General features: G+C 41.7%; 2 protein-coding genes across 2 annotated transcripts; one reads left to right on the forward strand and one right to left on the reverse strand.

Moving 5' to 3' along the window:
- Window positions 1-501: 501 nt before the first annotated feature.
- Window positions 502-15,565, reverse strand: LOC119725127 (gamma-tubulin complex component 5-like; the record flags this gene model as incomplete). The annotated part of the gene is made up of 22 exons (XM_038196487.1): window positions 502-875; window positions 1,790-1,890; window positions 2,653-2,867; window positions 4,352-4,542; window positions 5,047-5,167; window positions 5,355-5,445; window positions 5,827-5,990; window positions 6,751-6,928; window positions 7,491-7,740; window positions 8,516-8,790; window positions 9,183-9,298; window positions 10,423-10,622; window positions 10,784-10,912; window positions 11,793-11,907; window positions 12,287-12,380; window positions 12,572-12,661; window positions 12,756-13,003; window positions 13,713-13,795; window positions 14,322-14,418; window positions 14,628-14,739; window positions 14,887-14,996; window positions 15,353-15,565. Coding segments are annotated over 22 exons (3,276 nt in total), but the record flags the coding sequence as incomplete, so codon positions are not given.
- On the forward strand, window positions 15,472-22,574 carry LOC119724584 (40S ribosomal protein S8-like). The gene is made up of 6 exons (XM_038195693.1): window positions 15,472-15,571; window positions 16,093-16,199; window positions 17,801-17,900; window positions 18,626-18,801; window positions 19,931-20,060; window positions 22,285-22,574. The coding sequence occupies exons 1-6, from the start codon at window positions 15,568-15,570 to the stop codon at window positions 22,392-22,394; spliced, it is 627 nt and encodes a 208-aa protein (XP_038051621.1). The 5' UTR covers window positions 15,472-15,567; the 3' UTR covers window positions 22,395-22,574.
- Window positions 22,575-22,918: the final 344 nt, after the last annotated feature.

Raw genomic sequence — 22,918 nt, forward strand, 5'->3', positions numbered from 1 at the left:
TTTATTAAAATATGCGAAATAATAAACATAATTCTTGTTCTTTTCTAAATCTGTACAAATTTGTACAAAAATATACACAAATATACAAAGGTGCTGAGTAATGTACACAGGTCAAGTAATTCAGAGGGCTGAAGTTGGGGTTCAACAATAGAAAAGTAATGCCGACTCACAAGTCTTGACCAGAATTTTGGATAGGGTCGATAATTGTAAGTGCATGTAAAAACATGTAAAAATAAAAAAAAAAAAACATGCGAAGTTTTTTTATTGGGAATGTTCACACTCTTCAATAGGCATGCCCAATAGCACCAATGAGTATGTATTTCTTGAGACGTAAATTCACACTACTACCGGCATCGCCGCATACTCAAAACTCTTACAGGTGTTCAGGCTGCACAGAAAACTGATGATCAACGTGTCGTCTTTCATTATTTCTTTTAAATTTTGGTGGGTTGACTGATGACTTTTTGAGAAATTCGCAGCCAAAGAAGACCACCCCTGAAACGAATGATATTTTCCAAACTGGAAAAGTTGCCATTTTGAAAAAGGATCCCTCCACAACATGGCTATATAGCACCACTTTCGGACCCAACCGCATCTCAGAATTAGAAGCCGCAAGTCCAGGCCAGAGGTGTAGTGCCATGTGTCTTCAATTCCCCAATTCCATGGCTCTCAAAACTCTCTAATATAGAATAATTTGAGTGTATAACTTTAATTCATGAGCTCGGCAAACAGATTTTGGGCCGATTTACTGGGTTGCACCCTCAAGGGTCATGAAAAGCGCCCTCTGTAGTGTCATGTGGTTTGCAGCCCCTCTTCGGGTCTCGAGCTTGACGACTCCTCGTGTGATTGGGTGAGGGACAAAGCAAGGGCTTCCACTAGGAAAAAAGAACAACCCAGAAAAAAAGAAAAAAACAAAAAACAAATAAGCAACAGAAAACCAAACAAACCCCCCAACACAAACCAAAAAACAACAACCCCCCAAAAAAATTGCAAACTGTGTGCATAAGCTAATGGGGACACTTTTACTTTTTGTAAAATCTAACCATTTTGGGAATACCCAAACTAGAAATATCACTTGTACTGCAACAAATTTTAATGTTTATTTATTTATTTCGAGCTAACCATTAAAAATTGTAAACAGTTATTATTTTCGAATTATTTTTTCTATCATTCATTATCAAGACTGTGGGGTCGGTCTGTTTGTCAGTCAGTCCATCTTTTCGTGTGACCATTCACATTTAGCTGGTCCCAGAGGGCCAGCCGAGTGTAAAACCCCATGGTCCAGTGGTTACGGTGTTTGACTCATGTACGAAGGTGTGTGGGTTCGACCCGTACCAGGCGCATGGTGATTGTGCCCTTGGGCAAGACACTTAACTACAATTGCCTCTCTCCACCCAGGAGTATAAATGGGTACCTGTGAGGGTCGAGGACCAATTGAGCGCTTATATTGGCTGCCGTGTGGTCCCATGGCCTGATGAACGGGGTAATAATTCTAAAGCGCTTTCAGATCGTTGATTCGATGGAAAGCGCTATATAAGCACAATTATTATTAATTATTATATTGTGCTCCAAGTACCTACCTCACTGACAGACAGTCAACTATGATCTGAGCAGTGCTATTGTATAGGATAACCCTATATTGCCAAAAAATGGGCTAAATCCTGCCCATTGTGTAGACCAGATGCATGGAAAGCCTATTCCAATAAATAGCCACTTTGAATCAATGGAATATAATCTTGTGCACCCTGGGACTCGCTTCATTAGACTTGCGTGATCTTTGTTTACTTACAGTGGGGGAAGGCTCCCCGTTTGTTGATGTTGTTCAGCATGGTCAGGAGGAACGTGCTGCATTTGTTGAATTCGCTCAGCATCTGCTCGATTCTCTCGGCGCTGGACAAGCAGACACGCACAGAAACAACAAAATAACACACATCAAAGACGAACACATTAGACAGTAGATAATTTGCACTTTTCAGTGCCAGTGAATTTAAATAAAATGAGCCTATTGACGCCATGCAATAAACAGTAGATTGCTGTTTGTGACCACTGTGCGCATTGCATGGGCGTGCTGGTTTGCGCATATTTCCCAAACTCAACCTCATCCCCCATGGCTACGATCTTGCTACGCCATGTTGGCTCCCATCATGCCCTGCGCAATCTGAACCCCTGGAATTGTGTAACTTTAAATGTGCCACTCTTTGGCACATTTGAATTAGGACTGCAGTCAATGTGTGAGTTTTTTTTGGGTAGAATCAATCCTTTCGAACAATTTTTTTTTGTAGCAGCAGGTTGTGGGTTCGAGTCCCACCCTAGTACTTTGTCAAATTTTTATCGCAATCACTCTGAACAACACTGAGTATACAGTGTTTAAAATATATGTCAGTGAAGGGCAAAACCCAAATACTGAACCCCATATAGTGGCTTCACATCAGCAACAGGCATGGAGTACCATGCGCACGAAATGTGTGTGAAAGACATTGAACCAACACGCGCGCATACTTCATTCATTTGCACTACGCTTTCTGGTTCTAATGACGTCACACTTCGGTACTCCATACAGCTGCAATGTGTTCAGGGGTCCCTCCCAGTGGTCTTCCCAAACTCTTTGTAACCTTAGCGGGCATATCTGTGTACCATAGGTTATTGTCTTACCTGAAAGCTGTCAGTCCAGCATCCCAGCGTCTCTGGAAGACTAGGGCAAGATTTAGGGCCTTGATGACAGCCTCCCGCACCAGGCCCACCTTCTTGTGCAGCAGGCAGCGTTCCCAGACCTTGTCTAGGTAGTTGGCGTGGACGTCTAAGATGGCTTCCAGATCGGGCGCCTTGTCGATATCAGACTGGAACTCCAAACCAGTACTGTGAAGGATCTGCTCGACGACGGTTAAAGACAGAAGTACAACAGTGGTCAGTTTGGCATATGACAGGGACTAATTTCAGAAATTTGCAAATAGGAATTTGCTTAGCATAGAAAATATTAGCTTTGCGAAATTGGGTCATGCAATACTTTCTTGTTAAGTCTAGAACTCCAAACCCGTACTACGCAGAATCTGCTCAAAGATGGTATTTCAAAAAGGACAGTAAAACGTGGTCATCAGTACACTTAATACTAGGGTCCGATTTCAGAAAGATGCTTACAGGGATTTGGCTAAGCAGAAATAATGGCATAGCAAAATTGGGTTAACGGCTACAATTTCATGTGATGTAGTAATGCTTGTAATGGGTTTCCTGCTTATCCCTTTCCTTACCATGGGCGACTTTTGTCGACAAGAAGTACCCCCCTGCTGGTTCCCATGGGCGACTTTAGTCGACCAGGAAACCACACACAAACCACACTCAACACAGATATATTCACTACTTTTCAGAAAGGCGGCATGTTGATATGTTTGGCCGCCCATACATCAACTATATACCAGCTGAAAGAGTGTTTTCGGATTTTTCTATTGGTGTGGTTTATTTATAGTGTTACCATACAAAAAAATGAGAAAAGTGCTTCAGAAGTATCCACGCACAATTTGAGGTATGGAGTGCCATTTGGTCATGTGGTGAAATGGCTTGCAGTTTGATAATTGTGACCAGATAAACAAAAAGGCATAACTTCCTTATATTTGCACGTATGGACTTAATTTTTACATCACATAAAAGAGTAGGGTTCAAGGAACAAACTTTACACACAACATTTATGATTTTAAACACTTCTTGGCAATGAAAATCTGGGTTGAATAAAGTTAGTTTTTGACTCGTGCTCATTTGGTTCACGCTCTAGTGATTTCCGCATGACTGAGCAAACAATTTGGTCCTGGGGGGCCCTAGTCAATAAACAATGTGGGCATGAAAGGGTTATACTTGCTTACCACTGAAATTAGCTGAGCTGCGCCATGAAATTGGGCCCTGTTCACAATCTACTAGACGATCTCCAGAAGGGCCATGGATACAATGACAGTTAAGTTTTCAATTTTACAAAGCTTCTGCGCACCAAAATATGCTTAGCACAGAATAGCACAAACTGTTTACCAACTAAATGTCATATGATCTATACAGCTTGTGCCTGGTTCCCTGCTTATTTTGGCTTAGAATATTAATTTGCTGAACTACACTTCCTGCAAAACAGCTCAGCACAAAATACCGCTTAGCAAATTTTTGTGCTGAGCAAAAACTGGCCGAGTACCAGTCAATAGCAATAACATGACGTGAGGTTTTCGTCTGGTAACCCTTTTCTGCAAAGCAATTTTCTTTTGTAATGAGCAGAATTCCGTGCTCAATGAAATTGGCCCTTATTTTGGCTCAGCCAATATTTTCTGCGCTTAGCAAATTCTAAGCGGTTCTGTGAGATCGGGCCTTTATCAGGACTCACTCTGGACATCAGGTAGCTATGGACGGCGTTCACAAAGTGGATCAGCTTGTAGCGCAGCAGATAGACTCTGTGCAGTAGCTGTGCCTTGGGGAGTGGGGGCTGCCTGGGGGTCAGGGTAGAGTCACCTTTGACCCCTGCTCTTTGACCCTCTGGCTCAGCTGGCAATGTTGGGGATGAAGAACGGCTGATGGCTGTGTGAAAAATAAAAAGTACATCAACTGTGACTAGACTGAATGGCAGGTATCAGACTGTACAGTTATCTCCAGTTTCCTTGGTATGAAACAACCAAGAATGTTTCTATTCCCCTGGATGGGATGCCAGTCCATTGCAGGTTACTCCCCACCTATACCCATTTAAACTCCTGGGTGGCGAGAAGCAAGTTTAGGTGAAGTGGCTTGCCCAAGGACATGACATTGGCCAGCAGACTGAGAATATTTCTACTTCCCCTGGATGGAAAGCCAGTCCATTGCAGGTTACTCCCAGCTAATGCCGGTGCACATTTATCACTCCTGAGTGTAGAGAGGCAAGTGGGATTAAGTGGCTTGCCTAAGGAAACAACATGGCCTGCAGCTGGATTCGAACCCCTGACCCTCTGATCATGAGGCACACACCATAACCACTAGACCACTCTTCCACAGAATGCCTATACCTTTCGTAGCAATCCTAGTTCCATTTCCATTCCACACAATACTCACAGCTGAATCGGAGTTGGTCCAGACAGTACTTGGCCCTCTTGACCTGAAGTAGGAACCTGAAGACTTGATTGTAGCTTGCAATGGTCTCAGAATTGATGATGATATCAAGCGGCCACGGGACCTGTAAGGAATTGGGACACGGGCCAAAGTCTGTATCAGGTCTAGAAGTTGAGGTTCTTCTTAACTATCTGGTGTCAACTTGCAATGAGGTAAACTTTACTAGTTCAATAGTGCTGAATCTGAATGTTCACATTGGCCCTAATTGCACATTAACCTTATGACGACATTTTTTTTATCTCAAAATGTACCTTATAGTGAAGTGTTAGTCCGTCCAAAGCGTGGATTGGTTGCATTGAGACAGCAGAGGGCACACTCACTGGCTCAAAGCTTACGGTCAGTCTGAATCAAGGACAAATAGGTGCCGTTACAAAAAATAGCAGCAAAATCGCAGAATTAGACAGTAAATAACAAAATGCTTTATTACTTTAAAAGTCATTAAAACTTCATTACTTTAACTTGCTGTGGGCAATTTGTATTTGTACTTAAAGAGAGTAACTGTAATGTGTTATTTGGCTTTGGAATTACATTGTATTAAATTGCATTTCTCTCGTTTCCTTCCCTTACAAAACCATTTCACCAGACAGTGCTGGGATGTTTTGGCAATTTGGGGAGTTACAGGCTGGGCGGTTCGGGGCGATACAGGGAATTATGGGTTACTGAGTTTATGTAAGGATTCCAAAAAGGCCGACCTTTTGAATTCCAAAAATGACCACCCTTTACCTGTCTGCGTCGGCAGGATATCTGGTGCTGACAGCCGTCTGCAGCTGGTAGTTGAGGTAGAGCGTGTCCTGCCATTGGCTCTCATGTTGGCATGACCTCAGCTTGTCAAACAGGTCCGACAGGAAGTCGAACATGGTGTCGCCGGCCTCACACAAATAAAATTTCTGCAGAATGAGGAGAGTTTTGTTGTTATGAGAATTTTGTGGACTGAAATGAGAGCGTTGTGGCGCGCTGTGGTCAAATTGTTGCCTGATTCATGTGCAATGGTGGGTCCCAACCTTGATTGGAACATGGAGATTGTGTTCTTGGGCAAGACACTTTACTAGAATTGCCTCTCTCCAAACATGAGTATAAATGGAACCTGTGATGATATAGGGACCAGATTGCACTGATCTCCAGCTGCTGCAGAAAATGGTCTCATGGCCTGATGAACAGGGGTATTAATCGTGAAGCACTTTGAGAGTTTAGTACAAAGAGCTATAAGCTCCATGTTATTATTATTCAGGGAATAAATGTGTGCTTGGCTGGTTTTAAATACCATGTTTAAGGCTGGTTTGGAGTCTGGACGCTGATAATGACCCAAGCCGAACACAATTTATTCCCCCCATTTATAAATAACTTTTCGGTCAAACAGTCAAAACAAGTCAAAAATTAAAAATTTGCAACATTTTTGTTCAACAAGTTTACTTCCTGATGTTTGAAACACCCAACTTGCTATGTTACGTGCCTCTCACGAGTAGTCGTAAATAACTCCTTATATGGAGAATGGCGCGGGCGTTGCGTGTACTGTGCAAGTGGCACAGAATGCTGCTGTGCCGGTGTAGTGCGAATTTAGGACTATGAAATACAGACTCATGCCTAACCTAGGATTGTGAATGTTAAACCAATAAAAGGGGCCAGATTTCATAGGAGTCCGTCACTCACCCTCATGGAGGCAAACATCTCCATCAGGTGGTAGTCTTTCTTCAAGGCTACCACTATTTCCTCGCAGATGGTTTGGCACTTGGCCATCAGCAGCGGGTAGAGACATCTGTGCAGTAACAGTTTCAGGGGCTTCATGGGGCTTGGGTGACCGAGACTGAAGTCTGGAAGCGAAGACCAGCTACAAGAAGGTGAACAGATTTAATTGTCAAAGAAAGGGCACATTTTTGAGCGACAGAGAAGTTTGTAATTCTGTCAATTATGGGAAGTTTCCAAAAATGCTGCAGATATTACAACAGTAAGGTAGGGGAGTCAGTTAGGGGAGACAGGTTGGCATAGCGGTACTTTCCTCGCCTTCCACCGCTGTGACCTGGGTTTGAATCCCGCCTGGGCAAACACATGGATTGGGCTACCTGATTCTGTGGGTTTCCCCAGAAATTCTTCTGGGGTTTTCATCCCGCCTCTAAAACTGTCATTTCTTCTCTAAAGTGCCTAGGGCGCTTTTGAGGAATACTTGGTTTCATTACCAGAAATAAATAATAATCATAATACCAATAACAGTAAAGATATCAATTTTTGGCCGAACAAAGTAATTGACTGGAGCTGTCGCGAAACACAAGGATTTATTTTTCCGGCCTGCTAAGCAATGGAATGCCAGAGTTTTATTCCCAAAAATATGAAAAAGTATGAATTCCTATAAAACAGGAATGTCTAAAAAAAAAAGCTTACTGACATCTGCGTACCTTGTGTCTTCAGTTTCAGTCTCCGAATTGAAATACTCCAGCTCGGTGAACAGGTCTCGAAAGTTGTGCGCCATCAGAGGGTCCCGGACTCCGAGCTTCTGCAGCTCATTCAGGGGGACAAGGGCTGGCGACTGGTCGCTCTCTGGCTGAGAATTTGACGCTGCGACTTTTCCGTCAGTCACCTCCGCTGATGAGCTGTGGAGACGATTCTTGACCGACGTGGAAAATTTGTCGTAGACGGAACTTTTCTCTAAAAAGTAAATTACAAAATTACAACCAACCTAAATGCAAATATTGACAGAGAAATTGGTTACGTGGTCCAGACATCTGCACTAACAAGCAGGAGGTTATGGGTTCGAGTCCCACGTGAGTAAGTTTGTGAATTTTTCTACCAAGCTCTTGGAAGCACTGATGTGACAACAATTCTTTGATAGTTTACAATCCTAGAACTGAAAATTATACTTAAATATACTTTGTCTTGATGTGGTCAATATAACTTTGAAAAAAAAACAGCGTGGGAATGTTTTGAACATTTTCTGCAGAAATTGTACGCCGACTTTCACAGATTCTTCAAAATCTACCAGGTTTCATGGCAAACTTTGTAATGATATAGGAAGATAGAGACAACCCACTATCAGCGTTGTCATTATAGTTCATCACAAGTCCTTTCATTAAAGTCAGGTCACAAGTCGCTATCAAAAGTCCGGTCACAAACAATGGAGTACTGAAGTGTGACGTCATTTAGAACCAGAATGTGCAGTGCAAACGAATGGAGTACGCGCGCGTGGTGGTTCACGGGCTGAATCACGCGCTAATGTGTTTCACGCACATTTTGTGTGCGTGACATTTGAAAAGTTTGTGAGTTGACTTGGGACTGGAGGACTTGTGATAGACTTGAATAAAACACAAGCCACTTTTTCTTAAAAGGAATGAGGAGGACATTAAGAAGACGAGAAGGAACGTTAGAGGATGGAGGAAGATTTCTAGCAAATACAAAATTTTGTTTTTGAGATGTTGACACTCACCTGGGTGATATTTTCTCCAGACTAGAGGAAGCTGACCCATGCTCTCGAGAAGTTCCATGCATTTACCGGCGAGAAGTATCTGCTTCAAGACCGGCTGAAGGAATGAGGGCACAGCCACCTTCTCTCCTCCCTCCTTCCGTCTTTGGTCTGGTCCTGACTGCTGCGCGCCGGAATGATGGGGCTGGGCGGCACCAAGTTTATTCGGGGGTGTGAAACGGTGGAGGGTGAAAGCCTTCTCCCAAAAATCGTGTGATTTGATGATTATTTCTGGATTTCTGAAACCCAAAAAGGAACCATTAAGTGTATTCGCTGGCTGAACGAAATGAGACTTTTTTTTAAAAAACAGTGTAAATTACATTACAATACGAAAATTTACTGAGACATTTTAAAGTGATTAAGACATCTGCACCAGTAAGCAAGCGGTTGTGGGTTCAAGTCCCATCTGAGTATGTTAAATGTTCTCCTAAACTCTAGAAAGCACTGGGCATTAGTTCTTAAAATGTTATTTCTGAAGAGGGTAACACTAAGTACTCAATTCAAATTTAGTTTCAATACACACATTGACAAATTTGATAACTATCGATAATATGTTAGGGGCTTCTGTTGGTTGAGCTCTGGTTTGGCATTCCAGAGGTCGCAGGCTCGAATCCTGCATTTGTCAACCCACCTTTGAATTACAAACTCCTGCGCTGGGTCATATAGTGGGTGGCCAGACAACCAGTTGTCAAGGAACTGAATGTAAGGGCGGATCGTGACCAACCACACTCTTAACAGCATCAGTACCTGTGTGGAACAGAAATTGTAAAAGCAATACAATATCAATAACATTTTCAGCTATAAAGAGACAAATGTGTCCCTCTCAAAGAGGAATTCTGTGGCTACAGCTTCTGCTTTTGCCATTGAAAATACCACAGTGGATAGCCACAGCCATATCTTTTACATCTTTAAATGAAAATGAAAATAATGGTTATGACTATTGTAGACTGCTAGTTTAGTGTTTTTATCAAGTTTGACAGGATCACAGGGGAGAAGCTACACTTGAACTACGGTTGTACTGAGACACAGTCAATCACAATTCAATCATAAGTCAATTTACAAGTAAATTACAAGCCAATCACAAGCCAATCACAAGTCAAATCCCAATAGTCACAAGTCAATCACAAGTCAATTCACAAGTCAAATCACAAGTCAATAATAAATCAAATCACAAGTCAGTCTCAAGTCAATCAAAAGTCAGTTACGAGTCTATCACAAGTCAATCACATGTCAATCACATGTCAATCACAAGTCAATCACAAGTCAATCACAAGTCAATCAAAAGTCAATCACAAGTATATCACAAGTCAATCACATGTCAATCACAAGTCAATCACATGTCAAATCACAAGCCTGTCACAAGTCAATCACATGTCAATCACATGTCAATCACAAGTCAATCACATGTCAATCACAAGTCAATCACAAGTCAATCACATGTCAAATCACAAGCCTGTCACAAGTCAAATCACAAGCCTGTCACAAGTCAAATTACAAGTCAAATTACAAGTCAATCACAAGTCAATTCACGAGCAACAGGGGATCAACATGACAAAAGAATGTCTCTGTCAGAGCTCATTTTAATAGCTAGTGACTTGACTGGAGACTGTGATTGACTTGTGATGACTTGTGATGACTTGTGATGACTTATGACTTGTGATGACTTGTGATGACTTGTGATGACTTGTGATGACTTGTGACGACTTGTGACGACTTGCGATTGACTTGCGATTGACTTGTGATACTTTGTGGCGACTCGGCCAGTACTAAAATATTCAGCCATTTCACCCCATATTTCACAAAGTACAGTTTCTTTCGACAAATTGATGAATGCTTTGATCTGCTGTCACAAACTACTAACACGATCTTACATTCTCTTCCCGGTGCATCCCCTGTTGGTACTCGGCCTCAATGGTCCCCTGCAGCGCCGTCAGCAGGAGCCAGGTGCTCTGAGCACAGCTTCCTGTCTGGCCCATGGCAATTCCTGCTTCGTAGACATGGGTCAGCAGGGAAAGCTTACCAGCCCAGGGTTCCAGTTCGGCGGCAAACTGGGACAATGTCAAGCTTGATTCTGGAAATATATTTATGACAATTATGACTTATTCTGCTGTTTGGCACAGAAATTTGTAGTCGGTTGGCAGTGTTAATATTTTCACATGAGTAACTTTGAGTGGACAGTAATTCTGTTTTATAATGATTACAGTTCTCAGTAAGCCTCACTTCTCACTATACCTTGCTTTGAGATTTCTCTCTCCCATGCGGTGAGTTTCCTCCGGAACTCCCACAGTATGACGGACAGGGCTTCGGCAAAGCTCTCAAAAGTCTGGCCCCTCATTTTGCTTTGTCCTTCTGATGATGATTCTGAAGAGGTCAATCACAATCAGTTGTTGCTATCAATTCAGTCATGAGTCAATCATTAGTCAACCACAAGTTTATCGCGAGTAAATTATTAGACAATCAAAACTCAATCGCGACTAAAATCATTTATAGTCAATCACAAGTCAATCGTGACTAAATCATTAGTCAATCACAAGTCAATAACGAATAAATAATTAGACAATCACAAGTCAATAACAAGTAACTTTTAAGTAAATCATGAATAAATCTAAAGCCAATCACGAGTCAATCACAAGTTAATTGCGAGCAAATCATTAGTCAATCACAACGAGTAAATCATTAGCCAATCACACATCAATCATGACTAACTCATGAGTCACTATAATATAAACATCGCAAACCATTCACAAGTCAATCAAACGTTACTGATAAGTCAATCACAAGTCAATCACAAGTCCATCACAAGTCAGTCGCAGGTCCATCACAAGTCCAACACAAACACATCCCAAGCCCATCAATAGTCAATCAGGGTATTTTAAACCCTACTTTTGTTTGATCAGTCACAGACAGGCAAAAAATCAGGCCTGTTTCCCCTGCCATGCCTTTTACACAGGCTAGTCACGAACAGTCAGATCACATTTCTTGTAGGCACTGCGACAGTCAAATTCCATCAACAGACAAAAGCAGGTGACTGGTAGGCACAGCTGGCTTATCAATCACCTACAGTCAAAGCATAGCTATACCAGGTTTCATAACAATCACAGCCAGTCGATCCTGCTTTATGAAGGCAGGGAGCACTCAACTGTTAAAAACAGTCGCCTGATTTATTTTGACTGCTGGGCTGGCCTTGTTGAAATTGCCAGCCAGAGAGGGAGGGCCAAAAGGCAATTAATGGGGTATTTACCTTTGGCGTTTATGTACCCCATTGGTGTCGTTCTGATGGAATCCACAAACGATTGTAAGACACAGGTGTTTGTGCATATCTCAGCAAGTCTGGATGTAAATCTGTGCAGTGCTTGCTGTTAGATACAGAGGACAATTTTAGTCACATTTCAGGGGCCAGGACAAAAATGTTGCTGAGATAAATTTGAAGGTCAGAAAAAAATGAAAATAATAGTCAAAAAATTTCTACCTTCTCATAAACCTTTATTGCACTGTACACATGTTTGAAAAACTGACTCAAGTTTATAATTATATGCAAATCTTTCACTTCCTCTCATGAATATTCAGTCAGCTATCAATCAAATTGTTGTTATTTCATAACACATGTTTGGAATAAGAATGTCATTCAAGCTCAATATAGTGCACAGAAGAGCTCAACGTATGGCCTCATAAACTGTAAGTGAAAAATCAGCTTTTTGGCTGAAGGGGCCTTCAGAAATATCTGTGTTAACTTACTGGGGTTAGATGTGAAACCTGTATATCTTGCCTGGATGTGAATTTGCCGTCTTGTAGTTGATACACAAAGGAGTTCTCAGCACCCATCAACACCCTATAGCAAAAAAAAAGTCAATGCAGATGGCATTACATGTCATATGGCATGTCATATGACACGTCATATGACATGTCATGACAAAATATTTAAACTTGCATAAGATTGGAACATAAAGTGTGCAAAATGACATATTTCTTTCAATGGTTCCTCATCAGTTGGGTTGTACATGACACAGCACATGGCCTTACCAAATGGTTTCCCGTATGATGTGCATCTCTGTCAGCGTGTATTTTTCTTCGACGGAAGGGAACGGGTCACGATGCTGCTCGTAGGCTCTCCTGTGGAAACCAAGAATAATAAAGAGTGTCCTAATTTGACCGCAATATTTTTTTTTGCTATTTGCAACTCAAAGGAACCAATTTGCCAATTTACCATGTGCTGGCCATTGAAGCTGCGCTGTGTGCACCCTGGGCAGCACTGTCTCTTTCCCCTTCCCAATATTGCACAACGACGTTTCTCCGGAGCCAGCTCCTCCCATGATGCTCCTCTCCGAGATCGTGGCTTCTGATTGGACGCCCTGAAACGGCCCGTCCAATCGGATGCCGCGCAGGTGCAGGGCTGGTTTCTGATTGGTCTGCTTGAATAGCGGAGTCATCCAGGACTTCTTCATCTGACCATTCCTGGGGGAACACAATGTAAGAAAAATCCATGCCATGCAATTAGCGAAATTATCCTCGATCTTGCTGAATCCAACAAGATCTAACAGTACACATTTTCTACTTTTTTGTTTTTTTTACCCTAAGCAATGAACAAAAGGTATTTGGATCTAGCTGACAAATCCTGTTGGATCCAGCAGGCTTCACTCTCCAATAGTTGTTAGATATCAACAGGGTCTTTGTAAAATACCTGGATCAAGGTTTGTGGTACTTAATCTTTGTAGGTTATCTTTGTACCGCCCCAAACTGCCCCGATTGTTACTTCCTAAACTGCCCGAGCAGTCTGTGGTTTGTAGAATGCATCCGGGAATAAATACAATGTAATACAATGTAGTACATGTTCTCATGGGTTAGACCACTCATGTTAAGATTTCAGCTGAAACTTTGACTGACATGTAGATCGTTCCATTAATTTGGGGTCCACTTGTTTTTCCTGTCCCTGTTACATCTGACATCTATGATTTCATAATTCTGATGCACTTCTTAATGCAGTCATTCTTCAAGAGTGATTAAGAATAGCAAACCACCTACCCAACAAATACATCCTTTGAAGTCATTCTTAGTGACATTTGAATGGCAAATTACAAAGTACCAAGTAACAGGGTCAGGAAAGAAAGTCAAACTTTGGACCTTAAATTTAAAGAATGACCCATCTGTATAACTGAACACTTACGTCCGATGAAGAATCACCAAAATTTGGGATAGGAGCCAAGCCCTCCTGAAGGAACGCTCCCCAGTCAAAACCATCCCCTGCTTCTGTAAAACAGATAAAATGGATAAATTAACCCTAACTCCCTAAGCATTTTTGCTAGGATGCAACCTCAATCCTGCAAAATCCTCCAATTGCCTCCATGTAAAAATTGCATGCAGACTCAATCCTGCAAAATCCTCCGAATTTCTTGAATGTGGTCCTTGGAGGGGTGACCACTGCCTCAATCCTGCAAAATCCTCCAGCAATCACTGTCAGTATGTTGAGGCAGAGCCAGCGACATCCTGAAGCAATGCGGAGGATTTCAAGTATAATCTAGGCCTAAATTTACTCACGGCTAAGCACAAACAACGCAAGGTCCGGCCCAAGACCTTAACACAGTGCATTCTCCAAAATCAGCCACCAGTTTTTGCCATATATAGCTTTAATCCTGCAAAATACTCCATTTGGCAAAGAGGATTTTGGAGGATTTGGGAAGGTTAGGGTTAATTAATAATCAAAGAGGTCACTAGGTAGGCCCTCTGAGACCTGCAGAAAGTGGATAACAGCGATGGAAATGAATTTAACACCTACCACGTTTGGGCACACGCAGTGTTTCGGTATAAGCCACATTCACTGGCCTGTCGGACAGACTCAACAGGACTGACAAGATGGAATAATGGATATCTGTCTGAAAATAAAATCACATTAAAGTATTACAATTTGAAGATAGGAAATGTTAAGAAAATATTCATGAGTACCAGAGTTTTTTAGTCAAGTTGGACACAAGTCATTCTGTCTGAGGTTAAATGAACTGTGATAAGCTCAAGGTACTAACAATTGCCACTGGTGCAAATTAGTACAAAAACACCATAAAAGATCAAGAAACACAAAATTTACCTTTGCATCTTGGTTTTTCGGGGACAGAGGAAGTTGAAGAAAGTTGTCGGTCAACTTCCGAAGGGACTCTGCCTTCTCAAGCTGGGAGTGAATCTCAAACTTCTGGAGGAGGCTGGACGATACAAAACAAAGCAATTTCAAAGTGGTTTCTCTACTGAAATATTGATGGAAGGGTTCAATAGCTGTTGTAAAATTTCAAAGAGATTTAAACATTTCAAAAGTTTGGAGAAAAGGAGTTAAATACTTTAATTTTGCATACCCTTGCAGCTTGCTGTTAATTTTGTGACTGTCAACGTCCAAATACCGATGGAACTTGAAGTTTGACAGAACAAACTGCAATGACCGACGGAAATTCTCATCACTGGAATCCTGCAAGACAATGAACAACAAACATGTCATGACAAATGATGTTTATTGAAAAATGAGCTGAATATCATGCATCACGCAGAAACACACACAAAAATATGTCGGTGTAAAATTTAAGAGGGACGGTCAAAAGAGATACTGAAAAAAGTGTTGACTTAAAATTTACTTCAACAACAACATAGGCCTAGGCCTACATCAAATTCAAGTCCAACAAGCACCTGACAAGCTACAACTTACAAATACAAGGCTATTTCTTGATTTAAAAACTGGTACTGAAAGGGTTACATTTAATAAATTTGAACGGAATATTCTATATGAAATTAATATGAAGAAAAGTATAACAGTTATTGCTCTCTTACTTTGAAACCCATCAATTTCTGGATTAATTTCTTGGCCTCTTCTTCGACTAAACTTGAAGTCTGCGCCATTTCTGTATCGTCTGCTTTTTCACTGGTCCCGTTACGGTGCTTCTCGCATTCGCAATGATTAAAGGTGCAACGGGTACCCGCGGCGTGAGGAAGACAGGCGCCCTCTGTTGTTACGATAGTCGCCCTCTTGATTATCGTCCACCATCATGGGTATGAGCAGTCTACAGTCGCTTTTCTAAATCCATCATAATCGGGATGTGAAAATAAAAATTTTGCCATATGAATGAAATTATTTACATTTCATACGTTTAAAGAACATTGCTATGTTATTTTTATGTAGTAAAACGGTGTAGATTTGTTGTAAATTAGTGTCGAATTATCGTTCATCCCAACATGTACAAATGCATACACACAACACAAGCAGTTACAAATCTTCTTGCAAATTTATCTTAATCTCATCGAGGGAGGTGGCGAATTAACCACATTTTATCACTCAAGTTGGAAAGAATGTAGTATCCAGACGCCACAGTGGCTGTGTACAAAGTGATCATTATGTAGAGTCAAGAAAATTATTTCCTAATAATATCGGAAATGTTTCTCACTCCCACCATGCCCACCCCTCCGGACCCAGTCCCACATTACTCTTTCCCTAAACATTCTAAAATTGTCTTATTAAACGTAATTTAGTTTAAGATATTTTACACCTACATTGTGTTTTGGTACTTTTGTAGGTATCTCACGGGACAGGTGGCACAAAAGACGAAAGACCGGTGGCCGTCGCAAGCCCCTGCGTAAGAAGAGAAAGTTTGAGTTGGGTCGCCCAGCTGCCAATACCAAGGTATTTATAGAATGAGAGACAGAATTGTATTTTTTTTGCTGAAAGTGAAATCATCAGTCATTATAATGCAAAACAAGGTGTATTCGAAAACATTGTCACTTTTTTCCAAGTCAAATTAGCTATTGAAGGCCAAGTAAAAAAAAAAAAAAAGTTTAGTATCCAGTCTTTTTGTAAAAAAATGAAAAAGAAAAGAAGGTGGCACACCTTTTCCCCCCAGGGGTGTGAAATCTCAGCTTTTTAGCTGATTTCAGCTTTTTTTTGTTTTTTAGTTTTTCAGCTTTTTCCCCTCACTTGCTGTGTACAAAAGTATAGGAGATTTCCAAAATTCAGCTTTTTTACACTTTTTTTCAGCTGTTTCCAGCTATTTTTATCAGTGGTCACTCAAACCCTGCCCCCCCCCCCCCCAAAAGGCAGATGGATTCGTCCATTTTCTCTACTCTTTTACCGAAATTGTGTCCACAAGAAGCCGTCATCCTTTTCTACATTTGTCGTTTATCCACAAGTTTGTTGGAAACAAAAAAATACACCTTATTCACAAAAAAAGCAAAATATATTGCAAATGTATGAATTTAAAAAAAACCGAGGTGGGCGAGACACAGGAAGTGGGCGGGGACACGAAAATGATTTTTTTTACTTGGCCTAGTGAAACTTGGAGGAGCATTCTATTTATACTCTCTTTGAGAATTGGCTTGCGGAATGATGCTAAGATTAGTCTTTTTGAGGAGGCACTGGTAATCTGGCGCACTCCCATGATGCACTTGTCATAGTTACACTGACCGCTGGCCAGAATCAGGGAGGCTCATGGGATACATGGCGCCAGACTTGGCGCTCAGTCTGTATGTGATCATTCCATGAAACATCACTCTGATAAACTGGAAATAGCTTTAACCCTAACCCACCTCACTCCTCCAAAATCCTCCTGGCGGTTTTGGAGGATTCTAGAGGATTGAGGATGAATGGTGATTGAATCAAATGAGGATTCTGTAGGATTGAGGATGAATGGTGATTGAAGCACATGAGGATTTTGGAGGATTGAGGATGAATGGTGATTGAAGCACAAGAGGATTTTGGAGGATTGAGGATGAATGGTGTTTGAAAAGGAGGATTTTGGAGGATTGAGGATGAATGCATTCTGAGGCAGGACTGTCTGATGATTTTGAAGGATTTGGCGTTGGTTATCCTTCATTTAAACACGAGTGCAAAGTTTTGGGATGAGGAGGATTTTGGAGGATTGAGGATGAATGCATTTTGAGCCAGGACTGTCTGACAATTTTGAAAAATTTAGGCGGAGTTGCAAAATTTTGGAGGATTTTGGAGGATTGAGGATGGTTGTAAGCAACAAGGGCCTAGGGGGTTAGGGTTAACTCAAAAAGAAAGATATTGACATAATGTGTAAGTTTTCTTACTTAAATTCTATGATTTTAAAGCTACGAACTATGTCACTAATCATTTGGTTATCATTTATAAACGTCGAGTTAGTCTCTAATTGCAATATATATATGTTTTGGTATTGACTTTTTTTTGCAGAATTTTGTAAAAATCCATTGATAAATATATTGAGCAAGATTGAAATTGCTTTTTGACTTGTTTTATATTTTCAGCTTGGCGCCAGGCGTATCCATCTGGTGCGATGCATGGGTGGTAACATAAAGTACAGGGCACTGCGTCTGGAGCAAGGCAACTACGCCTGGGGTTCAGAGAGTAAGAAATCTCAACTTCAGATCTTATCCTTGAACTTCCTTGACCCAAATTCTGTCAAATCCAACAATATCCCACAGTGGTCAATTTCTGTGGCGTGTAACTACTGACCAGAAATTGCAAACTCCATTTCCCTGGTACCGGGCTGGCAGAATGATGCTAAGATTAGTCTTTCAGAGGGGAACCAGGCCACCTGGTATGCCCCCATGATGCTCTTGTCATAGTTACACTGACTGCTGGCCCAATTGATGTTGTCGGCCCTAGTAGGGAAATTTCCCAGGCTTTGACAATCTACACGTCAAACGTGAAAAGAAGTTGGGGCAAATTCTCATTCAGGCAGACACTTGGCTGGGAAAAAAATGTTGCAACCTGATGCCACTTTTTCTTCATATATCATCTCAATGAAGGTCATTCATTGCAAAAATGATGATAAGACATGAATCTGGGACCGAGAAACATTTCCAATTTTGTTAAGAAATTTTCTTGACTCTCCATAGACTTTGTACACAACCGCTGAAGTGGCGTCAGGTTGCAACATTTTTTCCCTTGGTTGCATAGTAATACCGATTGGTGAAACCACTTCTTGTTACTCCTTGATGAATTCATAAATCCATATAGAGTGTTAGGGCGGTTTGGGGCGGTATAAGGAACAACTGGCAGGGGGCTTTGGGGCGGTATAGGGACTAACAGGTTAATGTGTTTGTTTCTGTTTTGATACATCACTACAGATGTCGCTCGCAAGACCCGTATCCTGGACGTTGTCTACAACGCCAGTAACAACGAGCTGGTGCGTACCAAGACCCTGGTCAAGAACGCCGTGGTGCAGGTGGACTCCACCCCCTTCAGGCAGTGGTACGAGGCCCACTACGCCCTCCCCTTGGCTCGCAAGAAGGGAGCGAAGCTGGTTAGTATCTTTCCTTCTCTACATCTGGGCCCAATTCATGGCTCTGCTCACTGTAGCTTACTATAGCAAAAAGTTCCGTGCTGATGGTAAACGTATTTCATAGAACAGCAAGGACTTTTTGGCGAATGCAGGTGTGTACATCCCGTAACTAAGGATTCTGTGCTTACAGGGTAAGCGCAGAAATGTTTCTACTAGAGCGCTGAATGGTGGTCGTTAGCGCGGAATGCTGTGGTTAGTAGAGCTATGAAATTGTGCCCTGGTTCTGTAGGAGCTCTGGACCCAATTTAAGGCTCTGCTAAGCGGGGGATTCTGTAACTACTATCATTGGTCTGTGCTAGAGGGCAAGCAAAGAAATTCTGCAATAACCCTGTAAGCAGGAATCCGTAAGCGACGTATGCATGTCAAAATTCATTGCTAACCTGTCGGCACAGAATTTTTGATATAATAAGCAGATTCTTCACTTGTTGTAAGGAAAGCCACGAAATTAGGCTCTGGGCTTAATTCATGCTGCAGGAAAAAGTATCAGTCACATTGGTAAAATAAACTCCACACGACATCCATATGGTTCGTCAGCATTATCAGTCCTCTGAAATTCGTCGTGTGCCCGGCAGAAGGGCATATGTGCATATGCCCTGATGAAATAGCGCGTAATCACCAAAATGTTCCCAGCAAAAGGGCATATGCAGAAAACTGCATCCATTTTAAAGAAATTTAAACATTTGATTCAAAATGCACGCAGGGGGACAATGGAACCTTTCAATGCAATTTTCAGGAAAATGATTTTTGTGTTAGAACGCTCATATGCCCTTCTGCCGGGCACCCGACGAATTGGTCTTTGTCCTTTTGAGATTTGGATGAAACTTTCACCATTTCACATCTAGTGCATCAAGACTGAACTACACTACAGTCGACTCTCGCTATAAAGAGCACTTTTATAAAGAGGTTCTGCTTATAAAGAGCAAATTCTGAGGTCCCAAATCTCAAGTTCTCTTTGTGTTTCTTCGTTTTGCTGTCCTTTCATAACAACATTCCTGTTATAAAGAGGTAATTTAGCTGGTCCCATCGACCTTGTTATAACGAGAGTCGACTGTATATAAAACTGTTTTGGTTTTGATTTTTCAACTTGTAGACGGAGGCCGAGGAGGAAGTGCTGAACAGGAAGCGCTCCAAGAAAGCCACCAAGAAGTACGAGGAGCGCAAGAAGACGGCCAAGCTGAGCCAGATGCTGGAGGATCAGTTCAGCACAGGAAGACTGCTCGGTAAGAAATCGAAACCCCTCCCGGATCCTTCAAAATCTATCAGGAGGTTATTGTGGACTTTGTAGGGTTTAGGAAAGGTAGATCCCAGCCCCTTGCTTGTAATAAGGAAGATGTCTTCACCATCTGCGAAGTTGTTGCATAACTCTCCAAGATCATACAAAATCCACAAGGATCTAGGACATTGTAGGCTTGATGAAGGTTGATTTCACCTCCAAGGTGTCATATATTGAAGGCGCTCACTACACCACCAGAGAGTATATCATCGTGTTCGTGCAACAAAGTCGTATCTACTAAAATGGCGTGTGACCTCATGTTCGGGAAACAAAAGTTTTCAATGTCAAAAGGTCGTATCTCGCTTAAAATAGCCCGGATGTACACTCAAAGTCAATGGACGTCGCGATACGCGAGATACGACCTTGTTGCACGGAGCATATTCGCGCGAGATACGACTTTGTTGCAGAATCGAGTTACGACCTTGTTGCGCTGATGCGACGATATGTGCATGTGCTTTTTATGATTAACTGAGGTTTTCAAGTATCATGTCGCAAATAAGAAATAACATTGGTCTTCAAGTAAAATACATTAAAAAAAAAAAGCACGGAGCACTAGGGATAAAAAAACGAGAACATGTCTTTTTTTTTTCAAAAATGGAATTTGTTGAATCTCTTTTTGGCAGAATGATGCAAAAGATTAGTCTTTCGTAGGGACCGCCTGCCGTTCTGGCATACAAGGCGGTCCCAATGAAGACACGTCATAGTTACACTGACTGCCAATGCTTCAACTAATGACAAACACAAAGTTTAGATCGGGTAAAATACATGTAGATATATTTTGTGACCAATCATGAGAACGCCATGTTCAGAACAGTCTTACTGTGAGCTCTATCTAGTTCCTGTTGTTAACTCTAGTTTGTCGGTGTTGAATTGGAGCTTGTACACAGAAGTGTGTATATCTAGCAGTGTTTTAGTCAAGTTACTTGTAATGGATCACAAGTACATCACAAGTCCGGTCACATCCAAATCACAAGTTAATTCACTAGTCCAGTCACCATGGGATTCACAATATTACTAAGAAATGCCTTTATCATGGCTCATTTCGTCACTGACACCTCGAACTGACACGCGGTGGTCTCTGTGTACACGCGTAGTTTTGATTTTCGCACGGAACGCGTAATTTTAATTTTCACGAACTGACACACAAGTCTGGAGTCGTTATTTTTGTTTTCATGAACTGAAACCCGTCTTAATCATTGAATTGTTAATTAGCTAAGCATCTGTGTAAATCAAGACTGCGTTTCACCAGTTAACAGGTTTTTACGTTAAATGATTCTTTAAGCCCACAAGTGGAGTGTCATGGCCTAGCGGTTAAGAACACCGGACTCATGCTCTGGTGTTTCAGAGGCAACAGTGGCGTGGGTTCGAGCCCGGGCCCGGACACTTGTGCCCTTGAGCAAGGCACTTAACCATTATTGCTTCGTCCTTCGGATGGGACGTAAAGCCGTAGGTCCCGTGTGTTGTGTAATGCATGTTAAAGACCCCAGTAACACTTATCGCTAAGAGAAGGGGTTTGCCCCGGTGTTTCTGGCAGTGGCCGCAATATGCGCCGCACGGCCGCAGCACCTTGTAACCCTTAAAGGTGCTACATAATGGGTCTCATATTTCTCATATTGAGGGCCTCCATGGAAAGCAGTGCCCTGCACTGATCGGAGCTACCCTCACTAAAGATGACGTAAATGAAGTACAACTGACTCTCGTTAATACAAACACTGTTAATACAAAGTCTGGTTATAGTGAATATAAAAACTTGATCCCGAGTGTGCATTTATGTGCGCAATGAACGGGACTGCTCCTCTTAGTAAATATTTTGGCTAGTTCTTGCAGAGTTTGTATTAATGAGAGTTGAATGTGCACAATTGGGGTAAACTCTTGTCAAACCTGAATTGTATTACCGCCACAGTACTTGCGTGTCAGTTCGTGAAAACCAAAATAATCATACACGTTACTTTGCGAAGTGAGCGCACATAGTGCCTGCTTGTCAGTTTGTGAAAACTGACGATTTGGATAGCTTGTGAGTTGACTTGGGTCCAAATGACTTGTGATTTGTCATTGGCGATGATTTGTGTCTGTTGCAAGTACCTCAACTACAACGCTTATACCTTTCCAACTTGGGTTAAAAGTGAAACGTTACCGATTGATTTGGATTTTCTTGCTTGTGTTCTCGCCAGCTTGCATCACATCCAGGCCAGGGCAGTGCGGTCGAGCCGACGGCTACATCCTAGAAGGCAAAGAGCTTGAGTTCTACCTCCGAAAGATCAAGTCCAAGAAGGGAAAGTAAACAAGTAAACGACAACATCAGCATCATCATCAACAACAACAAAATGGTTTTAGATACATACTAATGAGGCCACCTTAACAGTGTTAAATTCTGGATACCCGTTTCACATCCGTTGCTCTCTATAATGGATAGCATCACTTTGTGAAGAAATAAAAACATAAAGACTTCTATACCAATAGTGTGAAATTTTGTCTGGTCCTTTATTGTTTTACGTATTTGTCTTTAAGAAATTATTACAATACATGTAGTCATAAAAACGATATGGCATAATGACGTCACAATTTGTTTACGTGTGTACTAAGGCCCCCCCCCCACAAGTTCTGCTTCCGGTTACCCCACCTACCCTATTTTGACAGCCCCTACCCTAATTTTTTGGGGGAAAATGAGGAAAAAAACCTGAAAACCATCAATTACATGTACAATGTACTACCTTTTACCCTTTACTACAACCAGACACCTCCATATGGTCGTACACAAAAAATCCCTGCATACCTACCATACATTGTACATGTATTTTGAAATCC

The sequence above is a fragment of the Patiria miniata genome, unplaced genomic scaffold, assembly GCF_015706575.1.
Source record: "Patiria miniata isolate m_02_andy unplaced genomic scaffold, ASM1570657v1 HiC_scaffold_18, whole genome shotgun sequence".
Lineage (NCBI taxonomy): Eukaryota > Metazoa > Echinodermata > Asteroidea > Valvatida > Asterinidae > Patiria > Patiria miniata.

Excerpts from the sequence above, each read along its gene's own strand:
- LOC119724584 (XM_038195693.1), top strand. Across the intron at positions 17,901-18,625 it reads CTACGCCTGGGGTTCAGAGA|ATGTCGCTCGCAAGACCCGT; the intron begins GTAAGAAATCTC and ends ACATCACTACAG. Across the intron at positions 18,802-19,930 it reads GCAAGAAGGGAGCGAAGCTG|ACGGAGGCCGAGGAGGAAGT; the intron begins GTTAGTATCTTT and ends TTCAACTTGTAG.